We start from the raw sequence: 17,595 nt of genomic DNA on the forward strand, positions 1-17,595 counted from the left end.
GTTGAATCATTAATTTTGGAGTTTGAAAATATTTTATTATTGTGATTTTTGAAATAAATATTGATTTGTGAAACTTAAAATTTTATAAAAATACACACGAGACGATATTTATATATTTTGTAAAGCATACATGTTTTCTTATTTGGCTTTATTAAATTTTAATTAAATTTTAGTATGCATTCTTATATATATATTTTATTTAATATGAGAATTTAGTAATATGTTATAATTATTAGAGATTTGTTATAAATGATTTAGTTTGGATTGGTTTGGGAGACTCTGACTAGAAAACCGTAGTTAACGGCAGTTATGACGTTAACTTAGATGCATCTAACTCAAATCTCAGCTAGCAGGGGCGTTGCTTGCCCAACGTGTAGGCCACACATTGGATCTATTATACCGTACGGGCACCCTAGAGGAAAGGGCTACCCTTAGAGGTGGAGCCGCCCTAGGTGTGTAATATTTGATTTGATTTGACTTCTGGAATGAGAACTCCCATTTCAGTTCATCCGCTTAACTACTTATCTATTTGTTTGCATAATTAATTAATATAAATTTCTCATCTCTGAAAGAAAATATAATTTTCAAAGTAAACTCTGCATTGTCTCGTGTGGGTTATAGATGTAATGTTTGCTCACTGAGTTGCAAAACTTACCCTATTATATTCCCATATTTTTCAGATATAGGAGTCATTCCAGGTTCCATTCCACCTGCCCCTTAGTAGATCTTAGTCATTTTGGTGAGCCCTTCTTCTTTCCAAGGGCTAAGTAATTATGTAATAGAATCTTTACTCAAAATTTAGATTATGTCAATGCTTCATATGTCACAGGCAGGATCCTCGTGTGGGTTATGTTATTTTGAATCTTGAACTATTTAGGTAGTAATTATGATTTGGTGATGTAAGACTTATGGTTTTAACTATATGCTCCATATATATATATATGATGCATATTCTGGATATATTTGGTTGTGGATATGATTGGAGTATGTTGTTGTTGTTGTCTTTGGAAATGGATGTTTATTGTTGATACAGGGAGTTAATATTTATGTGGATAAGGTCCTAGAAACAAAGGAGATTCTGTCCGTTTTTCTGAAAAATTGGTCGTTTGGCTTGCTGAGGGACTTGTCCCTTAAGCGCCAGTCATGGTTGGTTTCGGGCCATGACAGCAACGGAGTAATCGGACTCGGGGATAACTTTTCGAAACTAGACGGATCCATAATGTTACCACTCATTATCGGAACCGGGAGCCAAAAGAAGACCATACTCTCCGAGTTCGTAGTCCTTAAAGACTCCACTGCCTATAGTATCATCCTCAGAAGGAAAACGATCAACGATCTTTTCGCCATTATTTTCACCAAATTCCTCCCCATGAAGTTCCAAGCCGATAACGGCATCATCGGAACAATTCATGGAGACTGGAAGGTCACGGTAGAATGCGACAACACCAGTCTGGCCCTTCGCAAGAGGTCCTGCAACGCGGCTGGCATCTTCTTCGCCGACCTCGACGCACGCCAAGATGGTCAGCCCCGACCAGAACCGGAAGGAGACATGGAAAAATTACAAATAGGAAAAACCAAGGAAGAATACACGTTCATTAACAAGAACCTACCCTATGACCTGAAAAGGGACCTAATCAAACTTCTAAAGTAGAACAGAGACTTGTTCGCATTTACTCTGGCCGACATGATGGGCATAGACCCCAATCTAATGTCCCATCGTTTGCCCGTGGATCCAAAGGCCAAGCTTGTGACCCAAAGAAGGAGGAAAATGTCACCAGATCGGGCAGCCGAAGTCAGGAAGCAAGTCAAAGCCCTGTTCGAAGCAAGCTTCATCCGAGAACTACCTTACGCAACCTGGCTAGCCAAGGTCGTATTGGTCAAGAAAGCAAATAGCAAGTGGCGAATGTGCGTCGATTACACCAATTTGAACAAAGCCTACCCCAAAGACGCCTTTCCCTTCCCAAACATCGACGGACTCATTGAAGCCGCGTCGAGTTATCAATACTTCAGCTTTATGGATGCCTACTCGGGATACAATCAAATACCTATGCACCGACCCGACAAAGAAAAGACAGCCTTTGTAACTCCCGATGGCACGTACTGCTACACAGTCATGCCATTCGGGCTAAAAAACGCAGGAGGGATATACCAAAGGCTCGTCATCAAGATTTTCCAAGACCTCTCCGGAACCAAGTTGTAGTTCTATAATTGATATGCTCGCCAAAATCCAAACCGGCGAAGAGTTCGTCAGTGACCTCGAACTTGTGTTGAATACCTTTAAGAAACATCGGATGCACCTCAATTCGACAAAGTAGGCCTTCGGGATGGAAGCTAAAAAATTCTTGGGGTTCATGATTACCCAACGAAGGGTTGAATCAAACCCAAAAGAATGCATAGCCATCCTTGATATGAACAGCCCGACAAGTCTCAAGGATGTCCAAAGATTAACTGGACGACTAGCCGCCCTGTCCCGTTTCCTTGGGGCCTCGGCCCAAAGAGCCATCCCTTTCTTCAAACTCATGAAAAAGGGCATCGATTTCAAGTGGAAAATCGAGTGCGAAGAAGCCTTTCAACACTTCAAAAAAGTATTGGCAGAACCCCCCATACTCTCCAAGCCTAAAACAGGGGAAACACTTTACCTCTATCTATCCATAATAGAAGAGACATTAGTCGCAGCGCTCGCCCGAGAAAACAAGCATAAGGAACAAGAGTCAGTACACATAAGCAAGGTCCTCCAAAGCATGGAGACACGCTATTTTCGACTCGAAAGCTTTGCCTTTGCACTACTCACGGCCTCGCGACGCCTCCGCCAATACTTCCAGGCCCACCCTATTACGGTCCAAACCGACCAGGCTGTCAGGCAAGTGCTACAAAAGCCAAACGTCGCAGGAAGAATGCTCGCGTGGTACGTCGAACTATCTTAATACCAGATCAGATTTGAGTCCCGAAATGCCATCAAAGCTCAAGCTATGGCCGACTTCATCGGTGAAATGACCTCGAGAAACGAACCCACACTACACGTGGATGGCTCGTCCAACACCAATTCGGGAGGAGCAGGAGTAATATTGGAAAATAAAAATGGAATCATCATCGAACAGTCCATTCGATACGAATTCCCAATATCAAACAATCAAGCCGAATACAAGGCCGACCTGGCCGGACTGACATTGGCCAAAGAAGTAGGGGTGAGAGCATTAGAAATCTGCAGCAACTCCCAGGTAATTAGCTCCCAAATTAACGGGGACTACCAGACATGGAACCCCCTGCTACAACAAGTGCTCGGTCACCCTTATGACGTAGGGTCAACAGAGTATCGAGTCTCAACTTGGAACACATGGTGGCAAGCCACGGTACTTTATCCAAAAAAACTCATATCTCAGATAAAAGAAGTGCATAAGCCACATATTCATTCATAATCATTCATTCATCATCATTTTCGCACTTCATTAACAATCCATACCAAATCAAATCATCATTCATGCCATATATCACTTTTTCCTCAAATAACTTTACTTTAAAACCAAAAATAAAAATTCATCTTTGTCTCAAAATTCAAAATCCTCATATCTCAAAGTATTTTGAGCTCATAATCCAATTTTTTCTCAAAATCAATTCTCTTTGAAAAGACTCAAATTCTTCACTTTTAAATCATCCGTTTAACTACTTTAAATCAGAGTGATCAAATAACAACCTTGGCAAAGACTCGAGACTCTAGGGAAGAATAACCTGCCTCATTTCTTAAATTCTTTAGAAATTCTTGAAATCATAGCTACTTGAATTGAAATCGATTAAAATAAAGATTTAAAACCAAAACCAAGGCATGTAAGCCAAAAGTTCCGAACCAAATTCAAAACCAAAATTATTTAAGCCCAAAAACCAATTTCATTTCATTCTTAAGTCAGAAACCTTCCCAAAGGCTTGGAATTGTTCAGTCTTGCTAAGTCAATTTAAAGAATACTTCGAAAGTAAAACGAATTTAATTAATCAAAGTTCAATTTCTTTTAAAATTTACTAAAACTCCTCTAAAGGTACTTCTTTAATCAAACTTCAAGACATAGGTCCTTTCATATTTAAATCAATCTTAAAACATAAACTTTTCTTAAACAGATTAAACTCGAAACACCTATTTCTTAATAAATCAAGAATCAAATAATAGAATCTCAGATCTAACCCTTTGCTAAATCATATTTTAAAATAGAATCTTAAATCTCATAAAAATTCAACAGCATCTCCCCTAAAACTTAGACTTTGGCACCCTTTTCGGGTCCTAACCAAACCATTTTGCAACCCCTTCCACAGGTTCAAAATCAAATCAGTTTAAAATTAGACTAATTCTGAGAATTCATATCATTCTCATATTTTAATAAAACAGATTCAAACTCAATTCATTTTCAATGAACCAAACTCGTTTTCAAAACTTTAAAGAAATAGTTCAGCAACCATCTATTTAACAAAATCAAACCACAATCCAATCAAACAACAATCACATTCATCCTAAATCAGCTCAACAATACATAGGACTTATACAATCACTAAAAGTACATTTATCACATTAATATTCATTTATAAAAATTCCAAATTATAAAATTGAGTTCTTTGAAAAAGCCCCTACATCGACAAGTCGAATCCCATAACCCAAACGCGTCAAAGAATTCCTTTTCTCTCATCCTAAATTCAACGGCAGCTTCAAATCACAGTCCCGCACACTTTCACAACAGCATAAACAACTTTAAAACACAACATGCAACCTCAGTTACTAACTCCTAACACATTAATATCGCAAATACTTTATTACCCGTAACAGAACACTAACGAGGGGGTTATCAAAACATAAATACTCACTGTAATAAGAAAATGGAGCAGCAGCGGTCTCTAAACTGGTTTGGCGGTAGCCATCCCAAGCGACAGTGGTGACCAGAATTCCGGCAACGGCGACTAAAACCAACATGCAGTGATTGTAACGTTTCCCTGAAAGGAAGAAGAAGAAGTGCGAGACAACAGAAAGGAAGAAGTGTGAAACAGAGAAAATAAAAACAAACTAGGGAAAAATAAAAAGCCAAAACGGTTATAGAAAGTGAAAGGTCAAAAATACCCCCAATAAAGACAAAAAGGTAAAGGGAAGAAATGGAAAGACAACCCAAGCGTCCCTTCACATTTAATGTCAATTATAGTTTTGGGAAAGCGCAACTGACGAAACCCCTCCCGAAGAAAACATCGGGCAAATGGCGAGACGACCAAGACCACGAAACGGTTTTCTCATCTGGACGACGCGCCCCACGCCCGACCACAAAAATGGTCCAATCCTCTCTGTGTTCCCAAATTCGACCGAAAAAACCGAAGGGCCTCCTTGCCAAACCGTAAATGGCAAAATGAAAAATCATCCAGCGACGAGACTGACCTTACTCGTTCTCCTGCTGCGGGTCGGACCCCGTCTTTCTAAAAGGCCCAAAACCGCATCCACATCTCCTAACCATTATTCAAACTCAAATACCCCCCTTATTCTAGCTAAATAAGATAAGATGAGATAACTTCCGCCAGCTATATAAAGGGGAGCCAGAGGCCCCCTCAAGTATTCACTCATTCCTCACACTTTATACCTCTTGGATCCATTCTGACTTAAGCATTGGAATGTCTTTGTAGATACCCACCCCATTGCTCCAGTCAGATAATATGGCATCCGCCTGAACTCGCATGTCCCTGATCCATCTCATAACCCATACGAAAGACTTCTCGTACAATATATTATTCAATATATACTGCAATTTCAAATATATTCAGTATCTCAATTTATATTATTCATTTCATACAAATCTTATTATAAAGTAAATATTCAATAATTAATTGTTTTGAGCGAGAAATTCATCAATGAGTTATGAGTTATTATGGGTTTAAATTTTTTTTAAGACAATTAATCATTATATCTTCAAATCATACAATCGATTTCGTCAACAGATATATATTTCTGGACTTTTTAGTTTACATACAATCAAATGCTATATGCATGTCATGAAAAATTGTTCTCAAATAAAAAAGTATCCCCACACAACTATCCTGATTGAATAACTCTTACCATTCAATTATTTTTTAAATAAGTGCCGACATAATAATCTAACTAAATTTGGGGGATTACCATATCATTATTAACTTATCTTTTAACTGAGCTACAATTCATTTTATTTTAAGCTTAGTCTGTATCATATGATCGGCGGACAAAGTTTGAAAGCTGTGGTCTGTCACTTTATAACTCGGTCTTTATTGTTCATTATGAGTCATAACTCGACTTTACTTGCCTTCATTCTAAGTTTGTAACGGACGATCTTAATAACAATTATTCTGACTTAATGACCAACGGTCATAACATCAGCTCTATTCATCAACTCTATGTCTATAAAGACATCTATTTCTATATCTTTGACATCCGAATTATTCTCACTCCATTAAAAAAATGTATATTATAACAACGTAAGAGACGAGTTATACTCCAAAAGTTTATTCACACAAGATTAGGTTTTAACTTTTATATAAATAAAATAGATATATGTATAAAAAATAAACACTAACTTATGTATAGCTAAAAATATTCCAATGTTCAAGTTAATTTAGGTAATATATTTTTAATTTTTTTGAGTTCTAAGAAAAGAAATAATTCAAAATATAGCTATTGTATTATTTAGTGTTAAATGATTACAATGATGATTATGAGTTTTTTTTATTCATTGTCAAATAAAAATAAGAGAAACTCTTGGAATAATAATTTTTAGTATTTTTAATCACTAATTAATCAATATAAATATTAAATTATTTTTAATAAATAAATTTTATGAATTTAGATATAATAATTCTAAAAAAATATGGGTATAAATTGTATTGATTTATATAATAAATATATATAAAAATTATATATTTTGTGTGTGTAGAATTTTTGTAACTATAAATACAAATTATTACTAGTCAAATATTAATAAAAAAAAATATTTATTAATTATGTGGCATTTCTTTACAAGTAAAGTAACTATTTTTATTCCATGTGTATCTTGAATTTAATGGATTTATAATGATGGGATCATATACCATCTAATAAAATCAATATATTTATTAGTTAGGTTTTTAAATTGAAGAATATTATATTTACTATTTGTTTATATATTTTTGGTTAGTTTTTTATTATTTAAAAATTTAAATTTAATCTTTTATATTATAACAAATATAAAAAAATTAAAAAAATAGTCCATGGTTTCTCTTTTAAATTTCGGCAAAAGCCTTTGTTGACAAGATAGCACAGAGACAGAGACCAGGAAATAGAAAATAAGGTGGAAATGGATTCCGGGGTCAACTTGCTCGCCTCACCTCTCCTCTGCTTTTCTCATATTTGATATATATATCATATTCATTTCAAATCATAATATATACGAAATCTACCAAGAAATTGTCATAACCCTAAATGAAGAAGCCAAAAACGCTTCATATACTCTCTCAACATTCACACAAAACTCTCTCACCTTTCCACAAACATGCCAACCTCATTCACTAGTTTCCTTAACCACCTCCTCATTTCCTTCTTCCTCTTCTTCCTCACTTCATCAAACTCTTCCGATACATTAACCGGAACACAAATTCTTACTACTAACCAAACCCTCTTATCACAGAACCAAACCTTTGTTCTCGGCTTCTTCGGAGGTTCCAACACCAACTATTACCTCGGAATATGGTACAACAACATCAATCCTCAAACAATAGTTTGGGTTGCAAACAGAGACAACCCCATTGACAATTCCACAGGCTATCTCAAGATCGGAGACAACGGAAACTTTGTCCTTCTCAATTCATCCGGTAACCCGGCATGGTCCTCCAACCAAACCAACGCCAAGAATCCAGTTATCCAGCTCCTGGAAACCGGTAACCTTGTTCTCAAAGATTCAGAACAGAGCAACAACTACCTATGGCAGAGCTTCGATTACCCAACAGATACCTTGCTACCGGGGATGCAGATGGGTTGGAACTTCGACACAGGAATTGAGAAGCACTTAACATCGTGGAAGGTCACAGGTGAAGACCCTTCTTCCGGTGACTACACTTTCAAGCTAGATTACCGCGGTTTACCTGAGATTTTTCTCAGGAGAAACCAGACTATCATATACCGAAGTGGTTCCTGGAATGGTGAGAGATTCAACGGAGTTCCAGAGATGGACACCGATACTGATTCCATTGTGTTCAGCTTCTCCGATGACGCGCACGGCGTGTTCTACTATTTCTCCATCGGGAACGCTTCTTTGTTATCGAGGCTAACGGTGACGTCAGATTCAGACGGTGAACTTCAACGGCGGACGTGGATAGCGAGCAGCGAAACTTGGAACAAGTTCTGGTACGCACCGGCGGATCAATGCGACCATTACAGGGAGTGTGGTCCGTACGGATTGTGTGACAATAATGCATCGCCGGTTTGCAGATGTATGAAAGGGTTCAGCCCTAAGAACCCTCAGGCTTGGAATCTGAGAGATGGATCTGGCGGGTGTGTGAGGAACACCGATCTGGATTGCCCCACTGACAAGTTCTTGCATCTTGAGAGCATGAAGCTGCCGGAGACGACGACGGTGTTTGTTAACAAAAGTATGACGTTAACGGAATGTGAGAGCCTGTGCCATCGGAATTGTTCATGCACTGCATATGCAAACATTGATATCACAAATGGCGGAAGTGGTTGTGTTATGTGGCTTGGTCAACTCTTTGACTTGAGGAACTACCCTTCTGGCGGTGGCCAAGATCTCTATGTTCGATTATCTGCTGCTGATATAGGTATATACGTTTCTTTCTTTCTTTCTTTTTAAGATATTCTCTTGCTTATGGTGTGCATATATACATGATTAATTATTTGGAACTAGAAATCAACTTAAGCAAGTCGGGTTTATAAACTCGCTTTGGACATGCAGCAATTTATTAATTAGCAAAACTCAGATTGGCGACGGATTAATTCTTAGTCTGTTAGGATAAAGATACTATGTAAACCCAAAAAAAAATTATTTGGAACTAGAACAGTATTATTAAAGAGGTGAGAATTGAGAGGGGAAATGGGACGAATATGGCTAGCTAGTGGCAATAAATCGCAATAAGTGGTTCCAGCAGGACCCAGGATGGTACGTAGTTATATCATATCGGGCACATGGAATGATTCGATATATAAATTGTCATAAATAAGTATATTCAAAATAGTCTTCTGGTAGGTTCCTCCCATTTGAATCTTCTTAAAAAAGAGGATGTGGGTGGATATTGTTCCACCCGACTCGATGATTCAAGATATTGAACCTCGGGTTGTGTCCCCCTAAAATTGTTGCGGGAGTTTTGTGGATGAAAAGAATGATTTGTTAAAGACTTAAAGGAGCTCTGTGTTGGGCCCACTAACCTTTTTATGCTTCGAGAATGACTGCGACATGGGTCTCCAGGAATTTTTAAACAATCGGCTCCTAAACGGTGTGTCATGGGCCGACCAATTTGACTTTCTAGGATTTCTTGGCCCAGCAGTCATAAAACAGAGTTGGAGTTTCTATTTAGAATATCAGCGCCTTTAGCTTATAATAATTGGTTGTTTTGTTATGTGACATTCTTTTAATGATATAATTAAAAAAAATTCATTAAGTATTAACAATTTAATTTTGTTACACTGTAACTTTATACTTACATTAAATTAGGTATCATTATATCAATAAAAATAACTATCTTTTATATTAATTACATAAATAATCATTTAAAAGAATAAATATAATTGAACAACTATGTAAAATACTATCAGTGGTTAGTACATTAATATTAAATTCAAATATATTAAATATATATAAATTGTTCGTGAATATAATTATGACTACTTTTACTTGCATGACATTTCTTATGTTCTAATTGAGTGATTTCATGATGTTGTATGAATTGTTGGAATAATGATAAACATTTTTTTCCACAAAATTGCTTCTAGCTCTTCTCAACCATTTGTTTTTCTCTGACTTGTTACAATCGTCATTTTCATGTGAATTTCGTGAGAAAAAATTTATATGAAATATAGCCCTCCAAATGATAGCCATATTCACACTCCCATATGGTTTTGTTGACTAAAAAAATATTGCTCTAAGGAAAAGAATTTTTTGCTTCTATAAATATAAAAAGCTATGTTGATTATGACTTATGATGAGTGTATAAACTGTAAATAATTATATATAATTGCATATTGATACGTGTTAATTTAATTGACTGCTTGAAAAGGTTAGTAGAGATTATATCAAATTAGACAAAGACTATTCTTTATTGAATGTGGGTAAAGGATTCAATAAGTTGGCAACAGTAGGTAAAGAGAAAGAGCAACTGGGCAAGGGTAGGTGAATATGAATATGAATATCTCAGACTATTATGGCTGCTGTAACCGTGAGACTTAAACAACCACATAAATGCTTACATACTATGCTATATTTCATACTTGATAATGAGGATAGTTAAGTGGGAGTGTGACTTATTAGCTTTAGATCTTTGACTATTTTACTTTCCTTTGTTGAGTTTTATCTTCTCCTTGCAATAGCATATCTTAATGCTAGAAAAAAAAGTCAAATAGATATTTATACTAAAAGATTCTATCTTAATTAATCATGGTGACACAGGATCTGCTGGCTCCAAACATCGTAAAGCTGAGGCTATAGGCATCTCACTTAGTGTAGTTGCTATAGTTTTGGGATTGGTTGCTATTTGTTACTTAAGGAAGAAGAAACAACACAGAGGTAATGTTAATGTCCTTCATATGAATGCCTATATACATAGGATATGCTGTTTGTGCAACATAAATAAATTTTCACTATTCCAGGTTCAATCCACAGAAGTCATGATTTGCTAATGAATGAGGGGGTGCCTTCTAGAGGACACTCGGGTGACAGGAACATGGATGATCTAGAGTTGCCCATGTTTGATTTTGATACCTTAACAATGGCTACCAACAACTTCTCTCAAGATAATAAACTTGGACAAGGAGGATTTGGTAGTGTTTATAGGGTAAGTTGTTTTTCATTACTTAGCTGCCATGATTCCTTAAAATTGCTGGTCACTCAACAAAACACCTATACTTATGACTATGACTATATCAGGGAAGTTTGATTGAAAGCCAAGAAATTGCTGTAAAGAGGTTATCAAAAGACTCTGGACAAGGAATTGAGGAGTTTAAGAATGAGGTCAAGTTAATTGTGAAGCTCCAACATCGAAACCTTGTTCGGCTGCTTGGTTGCTGCATTGAGAAGGATGAGAAGATGTTGGTGTATGAATATATGGAAAACAGAAGCCTTGACTCCATTTTGTTTGGTAACTAGCTTCAACACATACTTGTTTTGCTTATTATGTGCTTCATTGGTTTTAATTTGTTTGAATACTTTATACTAATGAGAATTTATATGTTCAGACAAAGTTAAAAGATCCTTGCTAGATTGGAAAAGTCGATTCAATATTATATGTGGAATAGCTAGAGGACTTCTTTATTTGCACCAAGATTCTAGATTTCGGATTATTCATAGGGATCTCAAAGCAAGCAATATTCTACTTGACAGTGAAATGAACCCAAAGATATCTGACTTTGGGATGGCCAGAATTTTTGGAAGTAATCAAACAGAAGCAAATACAATAAGAGTTGTTGGAACATAGTAAGTACTACAATAGCTTATCATACTACTTCCGAAAATATCAAATATGGTAATTTTCTTATGTCTTTGTTTCTAATATGCAGTGGTTATATGTCTCCCGAATATGCTATGGACGGAAATTTCTCAGTAAAATCTGACGTTTTTAGTTTCGGAGTTCTCGTATTGGAAATCATTACGGGCAAGAAAAATAGAGGGTTTTACTATGCCAATGATGAATTGAATCTTTTGGGCAACGTAAGTGAAAGAGATTCCTTAATTAGAGTATTACCTGTTTACATGAAAATATGATTCTCCTTCCAAGAAATAATCTGTTGCACTTTCTTGCAGGTGTGGAGGCAATGGAATGAAGGAACTGCTTTAGAACTAGTTGATCAATCCATTGGCAATTCATATGCAGAATCTGAAGTTCTAAGATGCATACATGTTGGTCTCTTATGTGTCCAAGAACGTGCAGAAGATAGACCAACAATGTCCTCGGTAGTTTTAATGTTGAGTAGTGAAGCTGCATTAATGCCACGTCCTAAAAATCCTGGCTTTTCTCTAAGAAAGAATCATCCAGAGACGGATTCATCTTCAAGTAATCAAGATAAAACATGGAGTGTGAATCAAGTCACAGTCACAATGCTAAATGCTAGGTAGCGAAAGAAATTTAAAATCATACAATATACTTGTATATTCTCAACAGAATGAAAATTTTTCTTAATTGATTTTTCCTGTTTTATAGTTGCGGCTTCTTCTAGATCTACTTTGATATTATTTTGGTGTAATATGTAAGAAATGAATTCACTGATAGAAAAAAGGGAATATTCTCCTTGGTTCAAACTATCTGTCATTTACACATTTTAACAAATATTTATTACGAGCTTCCTTTATTTTTCACAGCAATATAGTTGTGTGATTGTGTCTAAATAGTTGCAGAATTTATGAACTAAATAGAAACTAATATCTATTTCATTAAAGATTGCACAAATATCATATTCTTTCGTAACAGCATAGCAAAATATTACATTCAAAGGCCTAAAAGTATGTGGAGGAACCCAGTAACTATGAAAATTCAAGTTAAGGTATCCAACGAGTTTACAATGTGAAAAAAATTGAGTGAGGTGAAGGTGCAGAAGAGGTAGATATAAAGATTCGTTGAAGCACTCATGTTATAGTACTAATTAGGTGAGAGTTTGTTCCTCAAAATAAATGGAGGAATATTAGGCTTATTGATCATGTCCAAGAAATTCTCTTGATGTTTATATTGCTTGCTCTTCTAAAAAGTTTAAATCTCTACCAGCTATTCATTACCTTTTATTTTTTTTTTTTCATTAGTATTGATCATAACTCATGACTTTTCCATACCAAAACAAGTGTATATTTTCTTGAAATTTTCATCAGTTAGAGTCCTTACCCAATGGCATGCACTCGTAGATTACTATACTATACAATCACTTGGTATGCATTGTTATTATTATTAGTATACAATCTAAAATCTACCTTAGGGTATTTGCTAAATTAATTAATGACGTTTATGTTATATAATGTAGATATGGCATCCTCTTGTAAGAATTGATGGTTTTAAGTTTGAAAATCTAAATTTTTATGTGGTCCAGACAAGGTCAAATTCTGAATAGAGGGCCACACGGATTGAAAACAATTTGTTGAGTGTTGACTGTGAAGGTGACTTTGATTGACTGAAGCCACAGGGTTACATTGCAATGATTGCATATTAAAATGGGTTTTTTTTTTCATTTTTATATTGCAAATAGTTTTAACAAGTCTACCACGTTACCATGGATAATTAATATTTCATAGTACCCTTACTTTATAGTGTGCTGTATAGTTATAAGTACAACATACTGCAATAGAAAATTAACATTTAAAATGCTCATATATATTCACATACTATTCCTTCTGTGTCAAAATTCTGATTTCTATCTAGCTACTTACAATCTTGATTTCTGTGGACTTTTGCTCATCAACATGAACTTTGCAATTAGACTCACTTCAATTCCCTACCTGCCATCTACTACTGTTATTGTGACTTGGTTCACTGAGTATTCTTCTTCATTAGCTGAAGAAGAAACAGTTTCAGCAGGACTCCTTCCAAGGACAAACCCGGGGTTTCTAGGCTGTGGCATTGATGCATTTTCGCTACTTAACATCAACACCACAGAAGATATTGTTGGTCTATCTTCTGCTCTTTCTTGCACACATATCAGCCCAACTTGTATGCATCTCAGTACTTCTGTTTCTGAATAGGAATCACCAAATGATGAATCTATCAGTTCTAATGCCCTCCCTTCTTTCCATAATCTCCATGCCTGCAGTAATGCAAAAATAAATGTAATCTTACAAGATAATATATAACAGTAACACTCCAGTCTCTAGGGAATGTGATTTTTCTCTTACATGTCCCAGAAGATTTATCTCTTCTGAGGAATAAAATCCTTTGTTCTTTTTGCCGCTTATGATCTCTAGCACAAGAACGCCAAAACTGAAAACATCAGACTTAACTGAGAAGAGTCCGTCCATTGCATATTCTGGCGACATATAGCCACTGCATATGTATAAGAACATGTGAACGATGAGGTTATCAGCCATATCATTTTTAAAGAAAACTATTGTTATTATGTTACACTCACTATGTTCCAACAACTCTCCTTGTGTTTGCTTGAGTTTGATCACTGCAGAAAATTCTAGCCATTCCAAAATCCGATATCTTTGGGTTCATTTCTCTATCCAGCAGAATATTACTTGCCTTGAGATCCCTGTGGATAATTCTAAGTCTGGAGTCTTGGTGAAGATAAAGAAGTCCTCTAGATATTCCACGTATAATATCGAATCGCATTTGCCAGTCAAGCAAACAACATTTGTCTTTGTCTGGAATAAGTTTCAAACAGTCAGTTATATATGTTTCAGAAGGAGGGATTTTCTAGTTTGAAGGTGCAAATGATAAAACAACTCACCAAATAAAATAGATTCAAGGCTGTTGTTTTCCATGTATTCATAAACCAACATCTGCTCCTCCTTTTCAATGCAGCAACCAAACAATCTTACAAGATTTCTGTGTTGAAGCTTTGCCATTGACTTGACCTCATTCTTGAATTCTTCATTTCCTTGGCCAGAGCTTTTGGACAACCTTTTCACAGCAATCTCTAGTCCTTCAACCAACCTACCCTGATATTACCACACCTTACTTGTGTCACTACAAAAATTTTAACTGTGTAATAGCTTTACATTATTTAGATTTCTTGAATATGAGTATATAACAAAATGTACCAAAAAAACTCTTAAAGCATGTACCCTGTAAACACTTCCAAAACCACCTTCTCCGAGCTTATTTTCTTCAGAGAAGTTGTTAGTGGCCATTGTTAGTGTTGTGAAATCAAACAATGGCAACTCTAAGTCATCCATGGTGCGTTCACCTGAGAGTTCTCTGCTGGCTGAAATTACTCTCTCAAAGGAACCTGATTCAAGGAAAGGAAAACATTGCAGCCTAACAAGAAGGAAAAATATCACCTCAGTATCAAATGATAGACATTAGTATTCCATTATTACCTTTCTGATTGGTTTTCCTTTTCCATATACTTTTCAATTTTCTCTTCTTCCATAAAAGAAACAAGCTCAAGCCCAAAATTACACTAGCAACAGCACCAAATGTAATGCCTACTATTTTGCCTACATTATTGTTCTTTCCTGAGCTACCACCAGATCCATTGTTTATGTCAACTGAGGAAAAGATAAAAATTGAAGGACTATAACTAATTGTTAAGGTAATACAAGATTAGGAGGTAATATAAGATTAGAGATACTTGCCTACATCAGAAGATGCTAATCTGATAAAGAGATCTTCGCCAGCAACAGAAAACTTCCTCGTGTCTAAGAGTTCATCACTCCACATCACACAACCAGTTCCTCCATCTGTGATCTCAACATTAGCATAGGCAGTGCAAGAGCAATTTTTCAAGCACATAGCTTCACATTCTTGAAGAGTCATGCTTCTGTTCACAAACACTCTTGTTGTTTCTGGTGGTTCCACATGTTGCAGCTTCAGAAACTTGTCTCTCCCACAATCCAATCTTGTCTTTCTAACACAACCATTAGAAAAATCCCTGAAATCCCACTCTGTCTGGTTCTTGACACTGAAGCCTTGAATACAACTGCATACTGGGAAAGCATTGGAGTCACAGATACCATATGGACCACAGATACCATACTTGTCACATTCACCACTTGGTGCAAACCATAGCTTCTTCCAGCTTTGGCTACTTTCCACCCACACAAGACGTTGAATTTCGCCATTCCAGCTCACAGTTTTTCTTGAAAACTTGGACTGATTGATAGCTGAAAGTATGTAGTACACTTCATGTGAATCCACAGACATATTATCTTGAAGAACAGCATTTGATGACACCACTGGTATTTCACTGAATCTCACTCCATTCCATGGTCCACTTCTATGTACCTTAAGTTGCTTATTCCATAAGAAAATTTCTGGTAGCCCAAGTTTTTCCATCCTAAAAGAAAAATCACCACTTGAAGGGTCATCTTGGCTCTTCCATGATGTTATATAGAGCTCAATACCAGTGTCCAAGTTCCAACCAAGCTTCATTCCCGGTAACAAAGTATCTGTTGGATAATCAAAGCTCTGCCATAGATAGTTGCCATCAATTGCACTATTTTTGTTTGCTTCTCTGAGAATCAAGTTTCCTGTATCCAAAAGCTGAAGAACTGGAGTTGTAGCAGTGGTTTCATTTGAGGACCAAATAGCATTTCCTGCATGATCAAGAAGAACAAGGTTCCCCCTTGCTCCAATCTTGAGAGTTCCATTGGTATCCTTAAGTGGGGTGTCTCGGTTTGCAACCCAAACCACTGTTCTTTGAGGAATGTCCTTGTACCATATTCCTAAGTACCATGTGGAGATGTTGGTTCCATTGAAGAAGCCGAACTCAAACACTTGCTTTGAGGATACAAGTGTTTGGTTGATCCCAAGTGACTGTCTTGCACTTAAGGTATCCACAGAGATTACAATATTGAAAAAGGAACTGAATGAGAAGATGAAGGCACAGAAGAAATAGACAATAAGATTTGTAGAAGCACTCATATTATTGCAGTGGTAATTAGGTGAGAGTTGTTCCTCAAAACATTTATGATTGATACTTACATTATTGCAGCCTCTGAAAACGTGTTACTAGTAGTTAACTTGTACCAATGACTTTTCCATGCTGTAAAAGGCATTTGTGTCAGTGTGTGTCTTCAGAAATAGCCAACTAATCCATGATAATAATAATTACGAAATGGTAAATACTCAATTATGCCACCTATTAAAGAAATAAGCAATCAAACTTTATTGTTTGTTGGCACCATATTCACACCTTTAAACGCAGGTAACGACGAACATGCATGTTTTTTATTACACATTGAAAACAGTGACGTGTAAACTAATAATATATGTTATTACATCCCTTTTCCACACGGCAAAACCTCTGATGAGTTTAATAAATTTAATATAAGATGAGAGTGATTGGTCCAACAGTGGATGATACAAAATTGATACAAGATTTTTTATTTTTTGGACGTCGATACAAGATTAACATACAATATAAATCAACAAAAGCAGACTTTGTCAGTTAGGTAGTGTACGGTATCCCTTTAACATCAAACGGATCTTGTTATACCTCAGCACGTCAACCCGTATTCGAAAATAAAATGACGTTATCCTAACAAATCACTCCCCACAATCTCGCTCAAAAATCGACCACGACGATCTCGGCTCAAACCGACGACTTATTCGTCACTGATCAATCTATAAAAACGAGCGTAGAACCGACTAGAGAGGGCAGACTATCAAACAAACAACTCACTAATTATATGCTTGTTTTCTTAAGTAATTCTTTATTGACTTGAGTGTCGGAGTCCCTTTTGCAGGTACCACGCTCGAGTTCGAGTT

General features: G+C 36.2%; 2 protein-coding genes across 3 annotated transcripts; one reads left to right on the forward strand and one right to left on the reverse strand.

Moving 5' to 3' along the window:
* Positions 1-7,275: 7,275 nt before the first annotated feature.
* LOC112714705 (receptor-like serine/threonine-protein kinase SD1-8) lies at positions 7,276-12,479 on the forward strand. The gene is made up of 7 exons (XM_025766363.3): positions 7,276-8,793; positions 10,635-10,751; positions 10,835-11,019; positions 11,112-11,322; positions 11,420-11,657; positions 11,741-11,891; positions 11,985-12,479. Exons 1-7 carry the CDS (start codon positions 7,512-7,514, stop codon positions 12,294-12,296), a joined length of 2,496 nt encoding a protein of 831 aa, XP_025622148.1. The 5' UTR covers positions 7,276-7,511; the 3' UTR covers positions 12,297-12,479.
* A 932-nt stretch (positions 12,480-13,411) lies between these two features.
* On the reverse strand, positions 13,412-16,953 carry LOC112714704 (receptor-like serine/threonine-protein kinase SD1-8). Of its 2 annotated transcripts, XM_072204448.1 has the most exons (8): positions 16,810-16,953; positions 15,462-16,651; positions 15,204-15,374; positions 14,949-15,112; positions 14,612-14,822; positions 14,288-14,525; positions 14,055-14,202; positions 13,412-13,966 (listed from the first exon to the last, which is right to left on the reverse strand). In XM_072204448.1, exons 1-8 carry the CDS (start codon positions 16,881-16,883, stop codon positions 13,658-13,660), a joined length of 2,505 nt encoding a protein of 834 aa, XP_072060549.1. In that variant the 5' UTR covers positions 16,884-16,953; the 3' UTR covers positions 13,412-13,657. The 2 variants fall into 2 exon arrangements, with proteins under 2 accessions (XP_072060549.1, XP_025622147.1); XM_025766362.3 differs by lacking the exon at positions 16,810-16,953 and having other exon boundaries at positions 15,462-16,803.
* Positions 16,954-17,595: the final 642 nt, after the last annotated feature.

The sequence above is a fragment of the Arachis hypogaea genome, chromosome 10, assembly GCF_003086295.3.
Source record: "Arachis hypogaea cultivar Tifrunner chromosome 10, arahy.Tifrunner.gnm2.J5K5, whole genome shotgun sequence".
Classification (NCBI taxonomy): Eukaryota; Viridiplantae; Streptophyta; class Magnoliopsida; order Fabales; family Fabaceae; genus Arachis; species Arachis hypogaea.